Below are 24,629 nucleotides of genomic sequence, written 5' to 3'. Positions count from 1 at the left end.
CTCGGCGGCCCTGCTTTCAAACAAAAATTTGCTAGGTCTTACTTTCGGGGGAGGCCTTATATCTAGCAATTCAGGAAAACCTCTACTAGGTCTTATTTTCGGGGGATGTCTTACTTTCGGGGAAACAGGGTAGTTGCCACACCATCCGCAACAATATTGTCTCAATAGGACCACGCTTTGGCTCAGAATCCTGTTCAAGTGCTGCCTGTGAATTATCAGAGCTGGACTGCTTTCTGCCCTCTGGCACCTCTGCACCAGTAAACCTCTTATAATACTCTAGGTGCATCTGGCAATGGTGTGTGGAGCTTACAGCCTGAATCTATTGAGACACTGTTGGGTGTCTTCAATCCCAGATATGTGGTCATCATCTACCGGAGTACCTCGATATCAAGCGGGGCAGGAGAGGGGAACAAAAAAAATGATAGGAGTGGCATCATCCATTGGTGCACTGCTTTCTGTCAAACTCTTTTCACCCAGAAGAGTATGTCTCTCCAGCTGGCTCCTAGTGGCTTTGACAACTGCTTGTCTCTCTGTAACTGGTTTTTAGTTGTCTGTTGTTTCTGGGGTCACCATTTCAGGTTCCATTGCATCCTCTTCTTCCATCTCTTGCTCTTCCTGTTCTTCTACATAAGAGCAAAAAGTGTATGGACTAGGAGGTTCTCCGAGATACTATCCAACAAATATTACCATGAAATTCCAATTGGAATATCACACATCTCCAATAGTCCTTGTTTAAACAAGGACACATAACAGTACTGAGAACAGGTTAGGAAGAGAAAAAAATGAGCATATCTGTCACTGTGCATCTCAACAGGAATGCTGAAGCTGAGTGTTCTGTCTTCCTCTGCAACCTCATACATTTCCATGCCATCATCCAAATATGTTGGCTAGTAGTTCTGTCAACGCATAAAATAATGCAAATGAACAATACATACATCACATTGTAGCTGGCACATCTGGTGTCTAATAATAATGTAATAAAGTTATTCGAACCAATACATACGAATTTAGCTCATCCCATTATAGCTCTGATGTATCACATGTAGAGAACTTATTGTTGCACCATCCCTGTATATTGACAAATACACCCTTCCGAATAAATCTACTAACACCTATGGGGAATGTGTGCCTTTGTTATAGGGCAATTCTCTCCGTGATTGGCCTTCTACAAACATGTCTCACATAGACATGGTGGGCAAGTGATGGATAAGGCAGTGCATCAAAGCAAGATGCATGGCTTTTAAGACATGTAGTGTTTGTGTTTCACCTGTCCTAACCTGTTTGTTGTGAGACACTTTTTACCAGCATAATTCAGCACAGATCTACCACATCATGAAACTTACTAGGGCTACAGCGGCATCGTAGCAATATTCCACTTAACTAAGGAATGGTCTTATATGACTGGGACTTGCCACCTGGAAGCATGATATATTAAGTTGTTGCCTATGTCGTTGCTCTGTGGTTGTGTGTGTGTCTTTCTCTTGGATATATGCTCCTGTCCTATTTTTTAAATGGAGTTCTCATTCCTTCTAAAACATTTGTTTTAATTTTATTATAACTGTTCACCGCTTAGATTCGTCGTGTATGGCTTATGCAGTATAGTAAATTGAATAAACATAAACGTGTGTACATTAAGGTACATACCACATCCACATGTGTCCCTTGGTTGACCTGTCGTTTAGCACTTCCTCCCTTGCTGTTTAATATAATCCATGCTGCAGAGTAACATGCTGGTTATAATCAAATGGTTAAAGTGTAAAAATGTGTTGCAGCCATGACATAAAATTACAATGAAAATGATGTGATTGTGGACATGGAAGAGACAATGGTGAATAGCCATATGCTGTGGGTACAATAAAATATTCTGGTGTACCAACCTGTCTGATGAGCTAAGTCATCATGTTTCAGTATCAGGTGTTTTCTAACACCCGTGCTTTGCTTAGAAGTGTGTCAACAGCACCTTGCCCACCATAATCTATGCTGTGGTAGAGTACCTCCATTAAAAGATGGAAACACACTTGACTGATTACGATTTCTACTGCCATTCAAAATAGGCATCTTGTATGCCATTTTGCCTACTCCTGCTGGATAGATAGCCCAATGATTTGTGTAGGTGTTGTGTGTACATTAACAAATAGCGCAGCACCCCGAAAAGACACATGTACTATATCACGTTGAAATGGCATAGCCATTGTGCACTCCATTTGTCATTCAATCATGATCTTATAAATGATGTAGGCACGGATGATGAACATATGTGCTCCCCATACCAGATCTACACATCAGATATCTTCTTTCTTCAGATTCCTGCAGTGCCAGTATACACAGTATAACATTCAGCTGCAGCCTTTTCAGTTCATGAGCCCTTTTTTTCAGGACCTCTAGCTAACAGGAAAAATTAAGAGGTTGTAGCATTCGCATTGCATAATTCATCAGATATTTCACATTTGTTCCAGTAGATACCAAAAGTACTGTAAAAATACACTGTACTATATGAATATGCTTTATGATGTATCATTACAAGTAGACTAATAGTCCGTTGATTGATGAATTGTAATTAAAAGTCTACTGACGTTAAAAAAAATGTGTTCTTTGTTTTATTGCCTCACTTTGTTTCCCTCCTCCCTTTATACGAGTAGACTGCCGAACAGAATTATTATGTTGGATGCTTTTTATGTGGGCCCACTTAGAAAGCTACACTGCCAGGAGAGGATGTACAGCAATTGTATACATCATGGCACACAGATTCTACATATGTGTTCAATGCATCTTCCCCTGCGTAATTATAACATGCTGCATTTAAAAGATGAGTACATTTGTTTTTGATATTTAAAATGATGGTTAGAAGATGACGGAAGTGCTAATGAGAAAAACCTTAGATTTGGAAGATCAGTAACGATACTATTGGAAAGTGAATGGATCTTTTCTACACCTAAGTGACCGATGAGGAGATGGGGATTTAAGGCTCGCCAGTTTGAAGAGTTGTGGTATCGACGAGCTGCACCGCTGAGGTCTGAGGTGTACGACTGCACTTTAGGAAACATTATTTTGTGCGTGATGTTGAGAATTTTTGATGTTTCCAAAGTTATTGCCTATATCGTTGGTGTCTTCTATAGCCAAAGCATCTACCCATTTGTTATGACCAATAGTGATAAGGTTGTCTGATTGGTTTGCTGTGTATAGAATGTGAGAATGGATCATTAAAGGAGAATAGCTAAGATTTATTTTAACCAGTCAAGGCACACATCATATATAGGTATGTTAGGTAGACATTCATGTTTAATGTGTACATCTATATATAGTTTAATGGGTATAACTTTGACCTACATTCTGCTATTTACAGAGGATCCATTCTGATGAAGAGATAAACACCTTGTTGGGTAGATGTGTTGAGCTGTAACGTGTTTAAAGCATGAAGGGTAGCATTGCAGAGAGAATCTGGCTACAGGTCAGAGTGGTAGGAGTGATCAGGGAAATGAGTAATAGATACCCCATCTAGTAATAGTTCAGTGTATAGAGCTAACTTCCCTGGGATAATCTGCATGACAGTAAAAATGGTGGCTTACCCTGCCTATCATAGAATGCCAGATCTCTGCGCCTTCTTGACCTTGGAAATAGAATGCGTTATTTCCTGGCCACTAGTCTAGCCTAGAGGCACAGGTCATCATCACTGAAATGTGGTTTTCTCGATCATGGAGGCAAGGTGTATTGTGTCCCACATTTCTGTGTGTGCGATGTCAACATGCGCATGCGCGTTAACAGCACATCTTTCCACAATGCATCACCAAGACATGGTCCCATTTGCATTGTAACTAATGCATTTTACAAAGTCTGTGTCTATTAATAAGGTGCACTGTTAATCAGTGTGGGTTACTAGGTCCATGTACCTCACACCTACTGCACACATTGGAGTCTCATAGAACAGTTTTGTACTGTGGCTAATATCTTAACCCTGGTAGAATACCACAACCTGCAAAGAGTGTGGCAAGAACCAGAAGCGCTGTGGAGTGTTCAGGGAGAAAGTCGTGGGATGTTCCCCAAAGGGAGGAGCTACCCAATATGGATGAGGAAGTCAGTACACACTTGTCCACAGATTCTATATGTGCAGTGATGTGCTGGAGCAGGCTCTCACAGGCTCGCAAGAGCCGGTTGTTAAGTTTTTAAGAATTTTGGGAGCCGGTTGTTAAAGTAGGGCCCTCCGTGGCTACTTTAACAACTGGCTCCCAAAATGTGGGCCTGGGCCCCCTGCTGAATTATCTTTTACTTTGCTGGTGGGGATGCTGAGCCCTGCCAGCCAAGTAAATAGACTGCTGCTGCTCCCCGCTCCTTGTTTCCAGCTCTGGGTAGCAGGCTGGGACTTCTCGAGCATGTGAGAGAAGTTCCAACATGCTGCTCAGAGCAAGACATTGGGAGTGGTGGCAGTCCATTTATTGGCTGCCAGCAAAGGTATGCCTAGCGTGCCCGCACGAAGGGAGGGAGGAGAGAGAGGCAAGTGTTGCTCCCCCTCCCCCTCCCGGCCACCCCTGGCCCTTCCAACTGCAGAGCTGGCTAATACGGAGAAAGAGCCTGTTGTTAAAAATTTACCAGCACACCCCTGTATATGTGGCACCCTAATTTGTGTGCTTTGGGCATGCACACAAGTTAATTAACAAGCCCTTAACTAGCAATAATTGGGTGCCAACAACCAATTACAGTTAATTGGTATCAGTCAGGATTTGCACACACATCTGGTTGTGTGCTATTCAATAAGGCACCACACCTAAAGCCTATGATGAATATCTGAAAAGGAGACTTGGCCAGGGGTGTTCCAAAAGGTTACACACACAATTACAGAATGCTGCCTGAGCACACATAAGTTGTTTGCTAGCATTTACACCTGGTTTCAGTAGGTGTAAGTCTGTCACCCAAAATTAGGCACAAAGTCGTTAACTTGTGACAGGATTGTGAAAAATTACAGAAGGACCTTACGAGACTGGGAGACTGGGCGGCTAAATGGCAGATGACGTTTAATGTGAGCAAGTGCAAGGTGATGCATGTGGGAAAAAAGAACCCGAATTATAGCTACGTCATGCAAGGTTCCACGTTAGGAGTTAAGGACCAAGAAAGGCATCTGGGTGTCGTCGTCGATAATACACTGAAACCTTCTGCTCAGTGTGCTGCTGCGGCTAGGAAAGCAAATAGAATGTTGGGTATTATTAGGAAAGGTATGGAAAACAGGTGTGAGGATGTTATAATGCCGTTGTATCGCTCCATGGTGCGACCGCACCTTGAGTATTGTGTTCAATTCTGGTCGCCGCGTCTCAAGAAAGATATAGTAGAATTGGAAAAGGTGCAGCAAAGGGCGACTAAAATGATAGCGGGGATGGGACGACTTCCCTATGAAAAAAGACTAAGGAGGCTAGGGCTTTTCAGCTTGGAGAAGAGACGGCTGAGGGGAGACATGATAGAGGTATATAAAATAATGAGTGGAGTGGAACAGGTGGATGTGAAGCGTCTGTTCATGCTTTCCAAAAATACTAGGATTAGGGGGCATGCGATGAAACTACAGTGTAGTAAATTTAAAACAAATCAGAGAAAATGTTTCTTCACCGAACGCATAATTAAACGCTGGAATTTGTTGCCAGAGAACGTGGTGAAGGCGGTTAGCTTGGCAGAGTTTAAACCGCTACTAAATGGACTTGGGAAAATTCCATAATTCTACGAATAACATGTATAGAATGTTTGTACGTTTGGGAAGCTCGCCAGGTGCCCTTGACCTGGATTGGCTGCTGTCGTGGACAGGATGCTGGGCTCGATGGACCCTTGGTCTTTTCCCAGTGTGGCATTACTTATGTACTTATGTCCTCTACTTGGCTCACTTTTATTACATAGAGCAGTGATTTAACCTATTGTGATGTCATAGTGGCTCATTCCACCAATAAGAGCCAACCTCATTAGTGATGTCACAATGGCTTGATTGTATAGAATGTTTGTACGTTTGGGAAGCTCGCCAGGTGCCCTTGGCCTGGATTGGCCGCTGTCATGGACAGGATGCTGGGCTTGATGGACCCTTGGTCTTTTCCCAGTGTGGCATTACTTATGTACTTATGTACTAATAGCAATTCTATAGAGCACCATTTACTGAATTTACCTCTGGAGTCTAGGCCAGAGCCCTCTGGGCACAGGCAAGACACTATATCAGATTAAAATCGGGGGATGGGCAGTGTGGGGAAGCTCCATCATGGGGGAGAAATAAAAATAAACACTCTGGAGAGACAACTGCTGATAAATAGCACAGTCCAGAACAGGCTGAAGATAGGGAAGGTAGGGGAAGCAGAGATAACCACACATTAAGCTGCCAGCTGCCCAGAGTGAAAAAACAGTGGCTTACAGAGCCAACCCAGCAACAATTTGCATTGAGATTCAGCGCTGAGGAGATTGACATGATACGAGAAGTGGTGATTGCCAATTACTCTACATTATTTGGTGCTAGAAGTGTGAAGGTGCCTGTAGCATCTAAAAAAGGTTATTTGTATGACTATAGCCTGTTCTGTTTCAGGCCTTGGGGTAGACAAAAGATTAATTAGCCAAATAGCAGTACATAGATATAGGGATATGAAAGCTACTTTGAAAAGTGATATGTCTCTTATTTGACCCCATTCCCAGAGACTAACAAATCTTCTGGGACCCCAGTATTTTCAAGGCCTCACAGAAGACCTGTACAAATCTTTCAGGCAGCAAGTGTAAGCCCACATTTGTTTTTTTGGCACATATATCACGTAATGTTATGCATGCCTTTGCCACTTTGGGGAAAGCATGCATGACAGTACAGACAGCACAACTCAAAACATTATTGTATGTATTCAGTACTATTGTGTGTCTATGTAGGGTATTTTTTTGTCTCATAATAGTGTTTGGAATGGGACGTGTCTGATATTGTGAACATATGTTATTGTTGGTCGATATTAAATGAACTTGGCCCTCTTATATAATTGTTTTTGATCGTTTATATTTTTTCTGCCTCACGCCCACCTTATCAGCCAGCTCCTGTGTCGAGGAGGAGATCGTTATATTAGAGCTGCATAACCATCATTATTCTATAGCCCTATCCTCCCATACCATTATAGTTTGCTCTATGCATCCACCAACTTGGCTCCACCATTCAAAGTCCTGAAGACCTGTTGACTGTCACGTAATTGTGCCCAACAATGGTCATACAGTAGATTGGCAATCAGAGTGAAGTCGCCACATATTTTCAACATATGTACACAAATGGAGGCAACTATGCTCTGTCACACAGTAATGACACCGCATTTGCAATGCCTTAGTTCTCCATAATATCATCTACAAGAAACCATTTTTATTTGACATGAGACTTTCCAACATAACCATCATCACCAAAAGCTATGTTGATATGTACTTTAATTGTCAGAAAGTCATTAGCGAGGTCTAGTTTACATAGTTCGCACTGATCTGCCTTTGGAATATGTGTCACATATATATGTTCATTTTATAGTTGATGGTAAGACACACAATTTAGCATATACTACTACTACTACTACTACTTAACATTTCTAGAGCGCTACTAGGGTTACGCAGCGCTGTACAATTTAACAAAGAGAGACAGTCCCTGCTCAAAGAGCTTACAATCTAATAGACAAGTGAACGGTCGGTCCGATAGGGGCAGTCAAATTGGGGCAGTCTGGATTCACTGAACGGTAAGGGTTAGGTGCCGAACACAGCATTGAAGAGGTGGGCTTTAAGCAAAGACTTGAAGATGGGCAGGGAGGGGGCTTGGCGTAAGGGCTCAGGAAGGTTGTTCCAAGCATAGGGTGAGGCGAGGCAGAATGAGCGGAGCCTGGAGTTGGTGGTGGTGGAGAAGGGTACATATAGTTCTCATAGATGTATATCACACAGACCTTACTGTACAGTCCCCATTGCCAATGAAGTGGAGGCTTATGGTTCAAAATTATACAACTAGCAAAATAGACCCAGTATCAAATCTCTTCCAGTATTGTTAAATGATCTCAGATTGTTATATCCCTCTATCTCTGTCTGTGCTTTGGTTCATGGAATATAGATCTACACCTTAATCTCTCTGGGGCACTAATGTCACACCATATGGAGAAAAACATAAGACCACAGTCCTTTTACCATGATCCAATTGTTGTTCAGTTACTCTTTGTGCCATGCTCCTGTACATGTCTAAATATGCATGTGATTATCTACCAGGGCGCATAAACATACATACATCCTCCCTAGATATGGGAATGGCAACTGTTTCAACACAACGTGCATAAAGCCATTTCCCATATGCTTCTATCTATTTTACACAAAAATTAACCCCTTTTTTTGTATGAAAGCTGATGTGTGGACCTTCACCCCCCAAAATGTGCTGTACAAGGTGCACCATGTACCCATTCACAAAAGTTTGGTAATATACGTAACTCACGACCAAACTTTATACATCTCCCATGTCCAGAGCAACATCGATATCACAAATATGTTATCGTTGCATCTGAATCCACAATAACCTTATCTTGTGTCCAATTGTGAACCAAAGTGCTATGGCATGTGTTATGCTCATATGAAGTCTGCCATTCCACTATCAGGTAGTGTGCATAAGTTTCTTGAGGCTAAAACAAAGATGGAATGTGTATGTAGACTGTGGCACAATATGGACCTTATTTATGAGTATAATTTATGCTCTTAAAGTATGAGCATAATCTATAAGGCCCTATGTTTCTTTCCTATGTGTGTACAATAACATATTGGATCTCTGCTCTAGGCACAGAAAGGAGAGCACAGAGTGATAAAGATATATTGCAGCCTATCACTCAAAAGAGCAGGCCATCAGAACCATCCCAGCAACCAACAAATGATTGCATTTCCTCCACTGATACGGAGGATGATATCACTGAAGACGAGCAGTTTGAGAGCCCATCCAATAATCCGACAGAGGAACTGCCATCAAAACAGTCAGATTGTGAAACAGAGGCAGTGCCAGACAACTTCCCAGCTCTGTTTCTTGAATCTGGAAGTGAATTCATCAGTGAAAGTGGCGAAGAAGAGATTAATGATGACGATACGATACAGTTATATGACCATGCCGCTAAGGTTCCATGTGCCAAACAACCACCACAACCAAATACCATTCCCACAGCTGGGTATGCATTCACACAAGGGTTTGAGGGGGCACTTGAAGACATTAGAGGTAAGGAAATGTCTTACAATATATGTAGCATATCTTAATCCACATGTAATACAAGATGTATATTGATACTTGACGTGGAGTAAAGTTAAATATGCCTTGAGGACAGTTTTGTTTTTGGAACTGGCAATGCACTACTTGGTGTGAAAATGCACCAGTGTTTGCTGTAATAATGTGGCAAATGTTTTCACCTTTGTTCATGTGTTATAGTATATGCTTATGATATGTCCTTGTCGTGATATGTTGTACATAAAGCTCTGTCCACAATATGTAATCTCCATCAGTGCGTGAGAGGTATTTAGCATTTCTGACATTACCTTTACTAAGAGAACATCTCTCCTGACAGATCTGCATACACAACTGAGATCCTTAACAAACAGCTTGAAACAAGGATTTGAATCTGTTGCAGCAGCCATTGAGAGGCAGACAGACGCCTATAATAACTTTGCATCAGCATTGCTGCAGGCTCCACCGCAAGACCTGCTGCTTTCAAGAACCTGCTCAGAAACCATGGCTTCCAGTGCACCACCTCCACTTCCATCAGTGCATGGCCTTTTAGAGGGTGTGGTAACACACAGAGGACGAAGGAAGCCCAAAAAAGTGACAGCAGATGAAAATGAAAAACCATGAGGATGACGACATACAACACACTTGGACACAATTGTAGACTACATACAAACATTTGTACATTTCTCTTGACATACGGCTTTGCCATCCAGAGGTATGCACTGCCATAATTTCACACATTGGTGATGATGGAAAAATAAAGCACTAAGACATCATGTATTAAATGGCATATCTGTGTGTTTTTCTTCAATTGCATCCTGCTGCACTGCTCACATACGTTCATTCAGGTGACTCAGAATTTTTTATTTTTATTTTTGTTACATTTGTACCCCGCGCTTTTCCCACTCATGGCAGGCTCAATGCGGCTTACATGTGGCAATGGAGGGTTAAGTGACTTGCCCAGAGAGGAGCTGCCTGTGCCTGACGTGGGAATCGAACTCAGTTCCTCAGTTCCCCAGGACCAAGGTCCACCACCCTAACCACTAGGCCACTCCTCCACTGTTGCTACTATTTGAGATTGTACATGGAATGTTGCTATTCCACTAGTCGTCCAATGTGGCCGCGCAGGCTTCTACATGGAATGTTGCTAGTGGAATAGCAACATTCCATGTAGCATCTCCAATAGTAGCAACATTCCATGTAGAATCTCCAATAGTATCTATTTTATTTTTGTTACATTTGTACCCCGCGCTTTCCCACTCATGGCAGGCTCAATGCGGCTTAAATGGGGCAATGGAGGGTTAAGTGACTTGCCCAGAGTCACAAGGAGCTGCCTGTGCCTGAAGTGGGAATCAAACTCAGTTCCTCAGTTCCCCAGGACCAAAGTCCACCACCCTAACCACTAGGCCACTCCTCCTGAATAATGGTCCTTATCTTGCTGTTAACCATCCTTATGTTCCAACAACAGGTGAATAAGTTGTTCTGTTCCTGAATGGTGATCTCACATTTACATCCCCAACAACATCTAGTGGTGCTGGAATGTTAAGTCATAAATCATCATATAACCTCTAGTACCTTTAGACATGGCTATATGTATTTATTTTTGCTTCCAAAATTTGTAATCCATACATTGTTGGTGGCTCATAACATTACATGCATAATCATTACAAAAATACAGCACACACAAAATGTTAAACAGATGGCATGGACACCACCAACATCTCAAAGTAACAGGCAACATTGAATGTCAAAACAAACAGTATGAGCACCATATCATTGCATCATATAGCACCTACAAGGGCACATTGAAATTGGTAGGTCTTCAAAGATTTTTTTAAACCGGTTCAAATTCCTGAGTGCTTTCAAGGAGGATGGCATTTTATTCTAGAACTTTGGCACAATAATATAAAAATTGAAGCTCTACAGTCATCTAATCTGACTACCCAAAAGGAAGGAGCGTCAAGAAGATTAGATGAAGCAGATCTCAAAAGTCTTGATATAGATGTAAACTAGCAGAGATTCCACAAGGAACTGCATCTGTTAAAAGCTTAAAAAACTAACGGCAAAATCTTGTGTTGTACCTTAAATTTAATGGGTAGCCAGTGTAATTGAAACAAAGTAGCAGAGATGTTGTCATATCTTGATAATCCACATAATATCCTAGCAGTAACATGTTGTGCTATTTGCAGTGTTCTTTTGGGCAATCCAGACAAGAGGATATTGCAATACTACAATGATACGTTGTGCTACCATCCTAAAATTTTCAGGAGTTAGATAATCTCTTAAGCGTCTGATCAATTTTGATTTTGCAAATATGGTGTCAACCATTTTTTTTACTTGATCTTTAATATTTTATTGAAGAGTCTAAGATAACACTAAGTGTATGCATCTTTTGGACAATTTTGATTTGTTGACCATCAATATGAAAGGATTTCAATATATCGTGAATTGGATACCCTGACAAAAACATAACTTGTGTTTTAGACATGTTCAGTTTCTGATGGTTTCCTTTCATCCAATGGTTAATTGTTGTCAGATATAAACAGAATAAGTTAATATTATCAACCATTGATTTCTCAAGTCTGAAGAAAAACTGAATGTCACCTGTATATGTTCTATATTGTAACCTTAACGCCCCCCCTAGCAATACACAGAAAGGGCATGAAAAGATATTGAAGAGGATAGCAGATAGGGTTGATCCTTGAGGAACACCAATCTGAGTATTAATAAAGGTAGGCCTTTATTGGTCTGTTACTACACAGAATTGACTGTCATCTAAGATAGAAGAAACCCATTGTAGAACTAATCCGCAAATCCCAATTGCTTTTAATCACAATAAAAGTATCTGATGGTAAATTGTATCAAAAGCTGCAGAGATATCAAAGGATACCAAGAAAAACCATATCCCTTTATCAAAAGCTGTATGAATGATATTTAACATGGAGATAAGCAAAGTTGAGATCTAAATCCAAACTGATAACTATTCAAAACTTGATGTTTCTCTAAGAAGTCAATTAGTTGATCAAGTACAACCTTCTTGATAATTGTACCCAAAACGAGGTTAGAGGATATTGGGCTATAGTTTTCTATATACAATGGATCCACTTTCAGAGCCAACAGTAGTGCACACACATGGATCCATGTGTTATGTGAGAAAATGCAAACTTACCTTTCATTGTCCTTCTCACTATAGAGCATATTGGTATTACATTCCGTTAGTCCCTATCTGTATGAAAGGTACTTTCATGTCAGCAGTGCAGACAAAGAACAGTGGCACACAATTGTATCATATGATGCTACAGGGGAATGTGCAGTTGATCAACTCATGATATTCAGTTCCTCAGTCTGTTATTTTTCTAGGCCAATGAGCCACCTCCATATGGTCCCTGTGTATTGAGGGGTACAAACCTGTATGAGGAATCAGTAGATAGTGACATGAATGCTGGGCATGGTGCAACTTTGTGTGCCTTTGTAGCACTGTATAAAAACACTTATCTCACACTTTGATTAGCAGTGATAGCAGTGGAGGGGCATAATCAAACAGGGCGCCCAAGTTTTCCTGAGGGCGTCCTCACAGGATGTCCCCGCGAAGGGGTGGGGAAACCCGTATTATCGAAACAAGATGGGTGTCCATCTTTCGTTTCGATAATACAGTTGGGGACGCCCAAATCTCAACATTAGGTCGACCTTAGAGATGGTCGTCCCCGGTTTTCAGTGATAATGGAAACGGAGGACGCCCATCTCAAAAACTACCAAATCCAACTCATTTGGTCATGGGCGGAGCCAGCATTCGTAGTGTACTGGTCCCCCTGACATGCCAGGACATCAACCGGGCACCCTAGGGAGCACTGCAGTGGACTAACTGATGCACTAACTGAACGGGAAAAGCCCTTCCCTTACCGATCCCTTAGCGATTCAGAAAGGAATGGGCATGCATGAAGGAAATTGCATTCAAATGAGCTGCTCACTGTTAGCTCATTTGCACACGATTTCCTCCCTAAGGAGGGGAAGCCAGAGCAGAGCAGACAAGCATTGAGCATGGCTGCTCTGCGCATGCCAAAGGCGGCTTCATACATGCAGACAAGCTGCGTGTATAATAGCCGTCTACAACCTTAAATAAATTGCCATCTACAACCTTAGAAAAATACAAGTCCAGGTGAAAACGTCCAAGTGCTCGTCAGGGACGTCTTTTTTTTTTTTTTTAGAGTATGGGTGAAGGACGTCGTCCTTCGCTATGCCTTCCTCCCTGCAGTGACAGTTGAGGACCTCCAAAATGTGGATGTTTCTGTGAGAAGGAAGTCCATGCCTGGATGTTTCTGTGAGAAGGACGTCCATGCCTGCTATGCCTCTAACACCCCCTTTATTTATTTGGATTTTGGATCACAAGTAGCAGCAGTGGGAATTGAACCGGCCACCTCTGGATTGCAAGACCAGTGCTCTAACCTCTAGGCCACTCCTCCACTCCACACCCTTGAAATTTGGCCATCCCTGTGTGTGTGTGTGGGGGGGGGGGGGGGGCAGTTCAGGACATCCAAAATGTTTGAAAGAAGGACGTCCACGCCTTCACTATGCCTCCGCTGACACACACATACCTCCCTTCCCAGGGACCTGCATACTGCTGTGATGGACCAGAGTATGACATTTCAGTCTGGCAAAAAAAGTTTTTAAAGTTGTTTTTTTCATGGTGGGAGGGGGTTAGTCACCACTGGGGGAGTCAGGGGAGGTCATCCCAGATTCCCTCCGGTGGTCATCTGGTCAGTTTGTGCCTCTTTTTGAGGCTTGGTCGTAAGTAAAAATGGGCCAAGTAAAGTTGGCCAAGTGCGCGTCAGGGACGCCCTTCTTTTTTCCATTATCGCTCGAGAACGGCCATTTGTTAGGCATGCCCCAGACCCGCTTTTGCTACGCCTCCGACACACCCCTGGGAACTTCGGTTGTCCCTGCAACGGGAAGCAGTTGGTGACGCCCAAAATTGGCTTTCGGTTATGCCGATTTGGGCGACCCTGAAAGAAGGACACCCATCTCCCGATTTGTGTCGAAAGATGGGCACCCTTCTCTTTTGAAAATAAGCCTGCTAGTCTCATAGTGTCTCATTCATTCACATAATGATATTCTGTGAGGATAACTGTCTATAGTGGCACACCATTGTTGCTTGTTCCCTATTATTGATTTATTTATTTGGATTTTGCTCACACCTTTTTCAGTAGTAGCTCAAGGTGAGCTACATTCAGGTACACTGGATATTTCCCTGTCTCTGGAGGGCTCACAATCTAAATTTGTACCTGAGGCAATGGAGGGTTAAGTGACTTGCCCAAGATCACAAGGAGCTGCAGTAGGATTTGAACCGGGCACCTCTGGATGTCAAGAGGAGTGCTCTAACCACTAGGCCACTCCTGTGTACATATGTATGCAAAATGGCATTCACAGTTGTGTGCGAGAAGCACTCTGTGGCATACTGCGAAAGGTCCCTTTTAGGTGACAGCAAACTTGGTGAAAACATAACAAAGGTCAATGATTTGCACTGTGAATGCTACAGAGGATGCTTGGCACACACATTTCTCCTTTGGCAATGGTAAATATACATCTTTAGGTGATGGGTTCTCTATATCTATATAAATGACACATGGAATCTTTGGATGACACACAATGTGACACGTCACTACTGACCCATGTTAATCAGATGGTGCATGTACATATTTGACCTTTAAATACTGGCCATTTGGATGACATATATGGTAAGGCAACAAATGGCAAGCTACCTGCCCCGACAAGAAGGTAGCACTATCCATTTCTCCCAAAGCATTACCCCCTGTAGGTGTGTTGCAATAACATTCTTATGTGACTTTGCAGTTTCTATTTCCAAAAGAGTCTGAACAAGGCGCAATGTGGCAACTGTTGCACATTGTAAACCTTGTGTTGGCTATTTTGAGGGAGGATGGGGAAGTGTTTGCCGTCATGCTTGACATCACATGAGTAAACACTGCATATGAGAAGAATGAGAGGCTACTGTAATGCCAGGGCTCTTTCAATGTATTTTACAGTAATGCCTTTACTAGTGAGGCTGTAGTGGAAATTCTCTATAGTTCACCTACAGTTAGGCATTGGGATGATGCATAGTAAGTGCAGATTCCATTATGGCACTTGTGTGTGCAGTTGTCATTACAGTATAATAGCATAAGTCTGAATTTATGTGCCTAACTAGGTACAAACACTGAAACACCATCCAAATGGCTGGCATAAATGTTTGCGTCTACTGTAGGCAGTTAGGTGCTTAACTGCAACTATTCTGTAACCTGTGCAAGCAACTGCCAGACATTCCCCTCACCTGCCCATGCCCCTCCCAGACCTACACCCCCCTTGCAGTTGTGTATGATTGATTTTAGATGCACAATTTATAGCATACCAACTAGTGGCAATCACACAACTGTTAATGTAGGTGACCAGCTAGGGCCAATGTTGCCATTACTGCGCAGCTGTTAAAAAATGACCACATGAGCAATTACCGACACCTATTTTGTAGGCAGTAAGGGCTCATGTGGTAATCTTGCGGTGACCAGTTAGCGCACAATAATGTAGGATTAGCACCAGAACGCCCACTCTCTGCCCCCTCCAACAAATATTTTTTAAATATTTTTAGTGCGTCAGTGAAACGCTTGGATGTTTTGCTTATGTATACTGTCACATACCACATTTGCTAACTCATGTAGTAGGCGGTGAGCCCAGATATTCAATGTCGGGCCATTTCTGGTGACCAGCATTGAATGTCCAGTTTATTTTTGGCCACTATAAACCTTGCTACCTAAGTCAATATTCAGCATTGGCCGACTAAGTTCATAGCGGCCAAAGATAGGCCTGCTATTCACGTGGCCTAAATTGGCTGCAAAATTTAGCCAGTCAGCGTTTGAATATTGGCAGCTAGCTGGCTATATCATGCAATATAGCCGGTTAGCCGCTATGGAGGAGAATTCTATATATGGTGCCTAAAAATTCAGTGCTGACAAAGCATATTCTATAATCGGCACCTAGATTTAGGTGCCGATTATAGAATATGCTTAGTTTTTATTTTTGTTACATTTGTACCCTGCGCTTTTACACTCATGGCAGGCTCAATGCGGCTTACATGGGGCAATGGAGGGTTAAGTGACTTGCCCAGAGTCACAAGGAGCTACCTGTGCCTGAAGTGAGAATCGAACTCAGTTCCCCAAGACCAAAGTCCACCACCCTAACCACTAGGCCACTCCTTAGTTGATATTTCAGCGCCGATATCTGTGTGCATCCATTTATGCCAGTGAAAACTTGGTGTAAATCTCAGCGCGTAGATTTAGGCGCACTGGGCCATATTCTATAACTAGGCGCCTAAATTTTGGAAAGGCCATTTTCCCATCATGCCCCTTTTTGCCTTCACGTGTTAGAAGTTCAGCGCACATTATTACAGAATACGCTTAGCGAGCTGTGCGCCTAAATTCTAATCAGTGCCAATTAGTACTTGTTAAGTGCTGTTAGCGCTGATTAGCTTGTTAAGCCAATTAAGTTACACATTATGTTATAGAATCCGCTCCAATTTTGGTGCCTAAATCTAAGCGCACTATATAATCCGGGGACATATGCTGACTGCGAATATTCAGCGAGAGATAGCCAGCAACCTCCGCTGAATATTCACAGATAGCCGGTTAAATAGTGCTGAATATCAGGCGCTTAAGTCTAGTTTAGTACTTTAGGGGCCCTTTTACTAAGCCACGGTAGGCTATACGTGCGTGCAGCGCGTGCCCAAATGAGACTATCACCAGGCCAGCGCGCCCTCTTGGCAGTAATTTCAGATTTGGCATGTGCCCATAATGTGTGGATATATTATTTATTTCCTCCTAAGCATGCTGATTATGGCAGTAATCGGCACTTGGCGTGCACTGACCGGTCACCGTGTGTGTAATGTGTGAGCCTTTACCACTAGATCAATGGGTGGCGTTAAGGGCTCAGGCCGGTTTTGGGCACGCGCTGGTTTCATTTTTACCGCAGGCCCTTTTCCCGTCCCATTAAAAAAAAAGCCCTTTTTTGTAGATGCGGTAAAAGCTGGCCCAGTGTGCACCCAATACATGCGCCTACACTACCGCAGGCCACTTTTTGCCGCAGTTTAGTAAAAAGGCCCCCTTAGGTTGCATTTTAGAGTTAGGATAGCATCAGTTTAGAGCACAGATACCAGCTAAAGGAAGTCTCTGTTTAGTGTTTAATTTCCTCTCTCCCATTCCACCTCCCACCCACCCACTCAAAGGCTGATCTTTGATTTATAAGCTCTTCTGCAAATTAGGAGGAGGATACTGCACATTGAGGGAAGTATTTTTTTTAAATGGCTTTTTTGCATAAAGTACTGTGCCTGATTTCTTTTAGAAAGGGGTTTATATTTGTTCTAGTTTTAGTAAAGTGGGTCTTTTACAAAGGCATGCTAGCATTTTTAGCGTGCGTTAAAAATAAGCATGCTCTAAACGCTAGAGACACCCACTTAATTTATCTTTTTTTCTCTGTATTTTTATTAAAATTTACAAAGTTAACTTCACAGGATCCACTAGTCACATGTAGAGAGGCATAATCGAATGGGGCGCCCAAGTTTTCCTAGGGCCGTTCTCGCAGGATGGCTCTGTGAAGGGGCGGGGAAACCCGTATTATCGAAACAAGATGGGCGTCCATCTTTCGTTTCAATAATACAATCGGGGATGCCCAAATCACTACATTTAGGTCGACCTTAGAGATGGTCGTCCTTAGAGATGGTCTTCGGCGATAACGGAATCCGAGGACGCCCATCTCAGAAATGACCAAATCCAAGCCATTTGGTCATGGGGGGAGCCAGCATTCATAGTGCACTGGTCCCCCTCACATGCCAGGACACCAAACGGGTACCGTAGGGGGCACTGCAGTGGACTTCACAAATTGCTCCCAGGTGCATAGCTCCCTTTCCTTGGGTGCTGAGCCCCCCAACCCCCCCCCCCAAATCCGCTCCCCACAACTACACCACTACCATAGCCCTTATGGGTGAAGGGGGGCACCTACATGTGGGTACAGTGGGTTTCTGGTGGGTTTTTAAGGACTCACATTTATCACCACAAGTGTAACAGGTAGGGGAGGGGATGGGCCTGGGTCCGCCTGCCTGAAGTGCACTGCACCCACTAAAACTGTTCCAGGGACCTGCATGGAGCTGGGTATGACATTTGAGGCTGGCAAAAAAAAAATGTAAGATTTTTTTTGAGGGTGGGAGGGGGTTGGTGACCACTGGGGGAGTAAGGGGAGGTCATCCCCGATTCCCTCCAGTGGTCATCTGGTCAGTTCGGGCACCTTTTTGAGGCTTGGTTGCAAGAGAAAATGGACCAAGTAAAGTCGGCCAAGTGCTCGTCAGGGATGCCCTTCTTTTTTCCATTATCGGCCAAGGACGCCCATCTCTTAACCACGCCCCAGTCCCTACTACTACTACTATAAATCACTTCTATAGCGCTACCAGTCGTACGCAGCGCTTTACAATTGAACATGAAGAAGAAAGACAGTCCCTGCTCAAAAGAGCTTACAATCTAAATCATGACAAACAGACAGGACCAAAAAGGATAAGGGAAGGACAGACAGAAGGACACATAAGGGTAAGATAAAAGTTACAAGTCAGGAGTCGAAAGCAGCATCAAACAGGTAGGCCTTTAGCCAGGATTTAAAGGCAGCCAGGGATGGAGCTAGACGTAATGGCTCAGGAAGCCTATTCCAGGCATAAGGTGCGGCGAGATAGAAGGAGCGGAGTCTGGAGTTAGCGATGGAGGAGAAGGGCGCAACTAGGAGAGATTTGCCTAGTGAACGGAGTTCTAGGGAAGGAGTGTAGGGAGAGATGAGGGTGGAGAGGTAGTGAGGGGCTGCAGAGTGAATGCACTTATAGGTCAATAAGAGGAGCTTGAATTGTATACGGAAACGGATAGGGAGCCAGTGAAGTGATTTCAGGAGAGGGCTGATATGGGCATAACGACTTTGGCGAAATATTAGTCGTGCGGCAGAGTTTTGAACAGATTGAAGAGGAGAGAGATGGCTGAGTAGAATACCTGAGAGAAGCAAGTTGCAGTACTCTAAGCGAGAGGTGATGAGAGAGTGGATGAGGGTTTTCATAGCGTGTTCAGAAAGGAAAGGGCGATTTCTGGTGATGTTATAAAGGTTTTAGCAATCTGTTGAATATGGGCCGAGAGGGAGGAATCGAAGATGACCCCAAGGTTGCGAGCAGACGAGACAGGAAGAATGAGCGTGTTGTCAACAGAAATAGAGAATGGGGGAAGGGGAGAGGTTGGTTTAGGAGGGAAGTTAAGGAGTTCAGTTTTGGACATATTGAGTTTCAGGTGGCGGTGAAACATCCAGGCAGCAATGTCAGAGAGGCAGGCAGATACCTTGGATTGGATTTCTGCTGAGATTACTGGTGTGGAGAGGTAGATCTGGGAGTCATCAACGTAAAGGTGATACTGAAAGCCGTGTGATGAGATCAAAGCACCAAGGGAGGAAGTATAGATGGAGAAAAGGAGAGGTCCTAGAACAGATCCTTGAGGTACACCCACTGACAGCGGGATAGAGGAAGAGGAGGAAACACCAGAGTATACACTAAAAGTAAGCTGTGAGAGATAAGAAGAAAACCAGGAGAGAGCAGAATTCCAAAATCCAAGTGAGGACAGCATGTCAAGGAGTAGGCTGTGATCAACAGTATCAAAGGCAGCAGAAAGATTGAGACACGCCCCTGTGAACTTTGGTTGTCCCTGCAACGGAAAGCAGTTGAGGGCACCCAAAATCGGCTTTTGATTATGCCGATTTGGGCTACCCTGAGAGAAGGACGCCCATCTCCCGATTTGTGTCAGAAGATGGGCGCCCTTCTCTTTCGAAAATAAGCCAGATAGTCTAAACATTGGCTATAAGACTTGCTGGCCAAACATACTCTAGCTGATATGAGCCCACGAGGGACAGAAAAAAGTACCTGTATATAATATGTAAACCACTTTGGTTCTACCACAAAAATGCATGATCCAGATAACTTGCACCTTTTCTGACTGCGTGTACAATTTTTCCCGCATTTAGTCATCCATATCAGTCTAAACACATCTTACTCTGTCTTATTTTTCTATACGTTTCACCTCTGCTTGTCCCTTTTCTTGCCTACTAAGATGTTTCAATGTGTATTGTATTGACATTGTAAGTAGAATACTGTGCTATAATGTGTACTGTTATTTGAATATTTCACTTTTGCAATTGAAGAGCTTATTTCCTAAACCCTCTAAGTTCATTGCAACTAATATGGATTTAGCAGGTTTTGGAAATAACTTCGAGGCATTCAGTTGTGTTAAGCCTTCATTCTATAAACTTACGTGCACAATGTAACGCTTAGCATTCAAATTTGCACTTGCAAGTTATAGAATAATGTCTGTTACATACATAACTTAGAAACATGATGGCAGATAAGGGCCAAATGGCCCATCCAGTCTGCCCTTCCTCAGTAACCACTAACTCTTCCTTTCCTAAGGGATCCCACATGCCTGTCCCATGTTTTCTTAAACTCTGACACAGTCCCCATCTCCACAACCTCCACCAGGAAGCCATTGCATGCAACCACCACCCTTTCGGTGAAAGAGTATTTCCTTAGATTCCTCCTATTTCCTCTTAACGTCATCATATTCACCCTCATTCCAGAGTTTACTTTCATTTGAAAAAGGCTTGCCTCCTCTATATTGACACCACTGAGGTTTTTAAACATCTCTATCATATCCCCTCTCTCTTGCCTTTCTTTCATCGTATACATGTTGAGGTTCCTAAGCCTGACCCTATATGTTTTACGACAGAGACCACTTACTAATTTTGTAGCCACCCTCTGGACCAACTCCATCCTGTTTATATCTTTTCATAGGTGCGGTCTCCAGAATTGCACACAGTACTTTAAATGGGGCCTCACCAGAGACTTGTACAAGGACACTATCACCTCTTTTTTCCTGCTGGTCATCCCTCTCCTTATGCACCCATGCATCTTTCTGGCTTTGCTACCGCCTTTTCTACCTGTTTGGCCACCTTAAGATCATCAGACACAACCACCCCCAAGTCCCACTCTTCTTTCGTACACAGAAGCACTTCACCCCCTATAATATACTGTTCCCTTGGATTCCTTTACCCCAAGTGCATGACCCAGGATTTCTTAGCATTAAATCTTAGTTGCCAATTATCGGACCATTCTCTAAGCTTTGCTAGATCCTTAATTTAATTGTTAAATGAACTAATTGACATTAATCAATAATTGGCTAGTATTGTTTTTAATTGGCACTAATTTGCAGTTAGGTACATAACTGTCCTCAGCATGCAAAGTCCGTAGTGTGCGTTTAACTGCAGACTTATTCTTTAACATCAATTATGCACATAATTTCTGATATCGAATTTACACATAGCATCCTGGTGCCTATCTATAGACGACGTGTAGAGAATTACCCCCTTAAGTCTGGGTTTTGCATGCTGTGCCTTTGGTGAATTTCTTGACAAAAAAAGTAGTAAATTTTATTAATTAAGTTTTTTTCAAAAACTGATCTGGAAAACATTCAAAATAAAATCTTAACATCAATTCCACTTAAATAACCTAAAATATAATCTTAAGAAGTAAGGAGTCAATTCTATAATTGGGTGCCTCCATTTAGGCCCCCCAGGGGTAGGTGGTAAGAGTTACTTCTGTAAATGGAACCTTGAGGCACCCTTACTTACACCAGCCATAGAACTGTTGTAGGTGTGGGAGTTTAAATATGGCAGGAATTTGCATAATGTACAGTATGCTGTGTGTTATATGGGTACATATAAACTCTGCTGTGCGACTTATTTTCCACCAGAGTCACTATGCTCACATTAGCCCTCTCCTCAAGTCACATCACTGGCTCCCTATCCGTTTCCGCATTCAATTCAAATTTCTCTTACTGACCTATAAGTGCATTCACTCTGCTGCTCCCCAGTACCTCTCCACTCTTGTCTCTCCCTACGCGCCCCCCTCGGGTACTCCATTCTGTGGATAAATCTCTCTTATCTGTCCCCTTCTCCTTTACTGCTAAGTCCAGACTCCGTTCCTTTTATCTCGCTGCACCTCACACCTGGAATAGACTTCCCGAGCCTGTATGTCTAGCCCCATCTTTGGCCGTTTTCAAATCCAGGCTAAAAGCCCACCTTTTTAATGCTGCTTTTGACTCCTAACCACTACTCACTTGCCTTGTACCCTTTTATCCCCACATCTTTAATTCCCTTACCTCTTAGTTGTTCTGTCTGTTTGCCTGTCCTATTTAGATTGTGAGCTCTTTAAGCAGAGACTGTCTTTTCATGTATGGTGTACAGCGCTGCGGATGCCTTGTAGCGCTATAGAAGTGATAAGTAGTAGTAGTAGTACATGGGAGCCCTGCCTGTGTCCCACTCATTCTCCACCCCTGTGCAGATTCACAGTATGGAAGTTAAATGGGTATTTGTGGAATAGCACCTAAGGGCCTTGCTAGCACTTACACGGGATTTTGTGTTCATACACACGAGCGTGCTAGTATTCTAAATGATTACACATGTAGGGCTAGATTGGCGCCGAATAAAATGCTATTGTATAAGCCACGCTTAAAGTTAGACGCGGTTTATAGAATAGCGCTTATGCCCAGGAATCACACCTAACTTGAGGCGTAGCCATTTGCACCAACTGAAACATGGTGCAACTGTACACTCCTAAATTAGACTTGTATGTCCTGTATCCTATAACAATGCATGGAAATGCTAGGAACACCCTGTTCCACCCAGGACCCATTTCTGTATCCTATAACAACGCATGGAAATGCTAGGAACACCCTGTTCCACCCAGGACCCATTTCTGTACCCCCTTTATATTTTTTCTTACTCGCGTGTAAAATTGAGGCACGGATCCCACACCTAAATTTACGCGCATAACTTCCAATTAATTCTAATTAGTGCCACTAATTGCTTGTTAAAATGCTAGTTAGCTTTGTAATCTAATTAATATGTGCGCACAATTTTTGGCAACTTAGAATTAGGTGGTAATGCATGGGCATCTATGTTATAAAATTGTTCTTTATACAATTAACATATTTCAAAAGACTAACTTTTTCATTCTTGTGTTATTAGAAACTCTTCCTGTCGAGGCAAGTGTAGTGGAATTTGAAGATATCGAGGAGCAGCTGGAAACGACAGCTGAGTCCATGGTAACGAATGAGGAACACCTGCTGCTTCTAGGGGGATCCATTATTTTCCTGCAGATATTTGGGATCTTTTTAATCCGGTCTCAGTTATTTTCAGAATTTCATGACAGAGTAAAAGTGAAATTAATGTTTGGTATCTTTATTAACAGAAGCATTTGTGCATATAAAGCAAAATGAGAGAGTAAAATAAGTATTCTGTTGGCAGCAGCACAGGAAAGGAAGCAAATTGGCTCAGATTTGTGGGGCTAGGTCAGCTGGAGTCACAGGAGCTTTCAAAATGCTGCTGAATTATTCCTACTGCTTTTGTAAACGTTTTTATAAATATAGAAACACAGTCTTGAAATCAGTAAGCATTAATTGATCGTTCTTACAGGAGGAAAACGCCTCAAGAAGCTCCTCTTCCGCATTTTAACAGGAGGAGGGCTAGGGCTTCTTCATCATAGGCTAAAAACCTCCTTCTCTAATTTGCTTGTTTACTTAGCAGATAGAAAAACGCACTGCCCGAAACAAAATTACTTCTCTTTGCAGAGAACACTCTGCCTTAACGTAATATAAAATTACTTAATTTTGGACCGGCATACTGGCCTTCTTCAGCCATTACTTAGACCGTGGTCAACAGGACCCGTTTCGCCTCCACTGCTTCAGTAAGTCCGTTCATTCTGCTGATGTTTTCACATATCCTGCTGTCCTAGAAATACAGTTCAAAATGTATTACTGTATACTTTCAACATGAAAGAACAATTAACTAAAAACTCATAAAGTAATTAAGAAAAAGAGGCCGAAGACTTAGTGGGAACCCTTTTGCAGGAATAACAGCCATCAGTCTGCCAACTTTGCACCATGGTGTTGGTTGTTTTTGCCCATTCTTCTTGACAGAACAGTTCTAGGTCGTTCAAGGTGGATATGGACCATCTGTGGACTGCAGTCTTTAAGTCTTGCCATAGTTTTTTTTTTAATTGGATTCAGGTCTGGGCTTTGTCTGGATCACTTGAGAATGCCCATTTTCTTCTTGCTAAAACCACTCCCTTTTTTTTGTTTTGGTTTGTGCTTAGGATCATTGTCTTGCTGAAAGGTGAATCTTCTCACCAGTCCCAGCTCTCTGGCAGACTGGAACAAGTTCTCCTCCAGAATCTGCCAGTATTTTGCAGTATTCATCACTCCCTTGATCTTCAAAGCTCCCTGTACCTGCTGCCATAAAACATGCCTACACAATAATGCTGCTACCCATCATG

At 42.8% G+C, this 24,629-nt stretch overlaps 1 protein-coding gene across 2 annotated transcripts in view; it reads left to right on the top strand.

Moving 5' to 3' along the window:
• DNAI1 (dynein axonemal intermediate chain 1) overlaps positions 1–24,629 on the top strand; it is a 524,712-nt gene that overhangs the window by 126,749 nt on the left and 373,334 nt on the right. For both annotated transcript variants that reach the window (XM_030192851.1, XM_030192850.1), the window contains exon 6: positions 23,324–23,400. In XM_030192851.1, coding sequence (XP_030048711.1) covers positions 23,324–23,400 — 77 coding nt within the window. The remainder of the gene's footprint in view (positions 1–23,323; positions 23,401–24,629) is intronic.

The sequence above is a fragment of the Microcaecilia unicolor genome, chromosome 2 (assembly GCF_901765095.1).
Source record: "Microcaecilia unicolor chromosome 2, aMicUni1.1, whole genome shotgun sequence".
In the NCBI taxonomy this organism is placed as follows: domain Eukaryota; kingdom Metazoa; phylum Chordata; class Amphibia; order Gymnophiona; family Siphonopidae; genus Microcaecilia; species Microcaecilia unicolor.
This window is presented reverse-complemented; position numbering and strand designations above follow the sequence as displayed.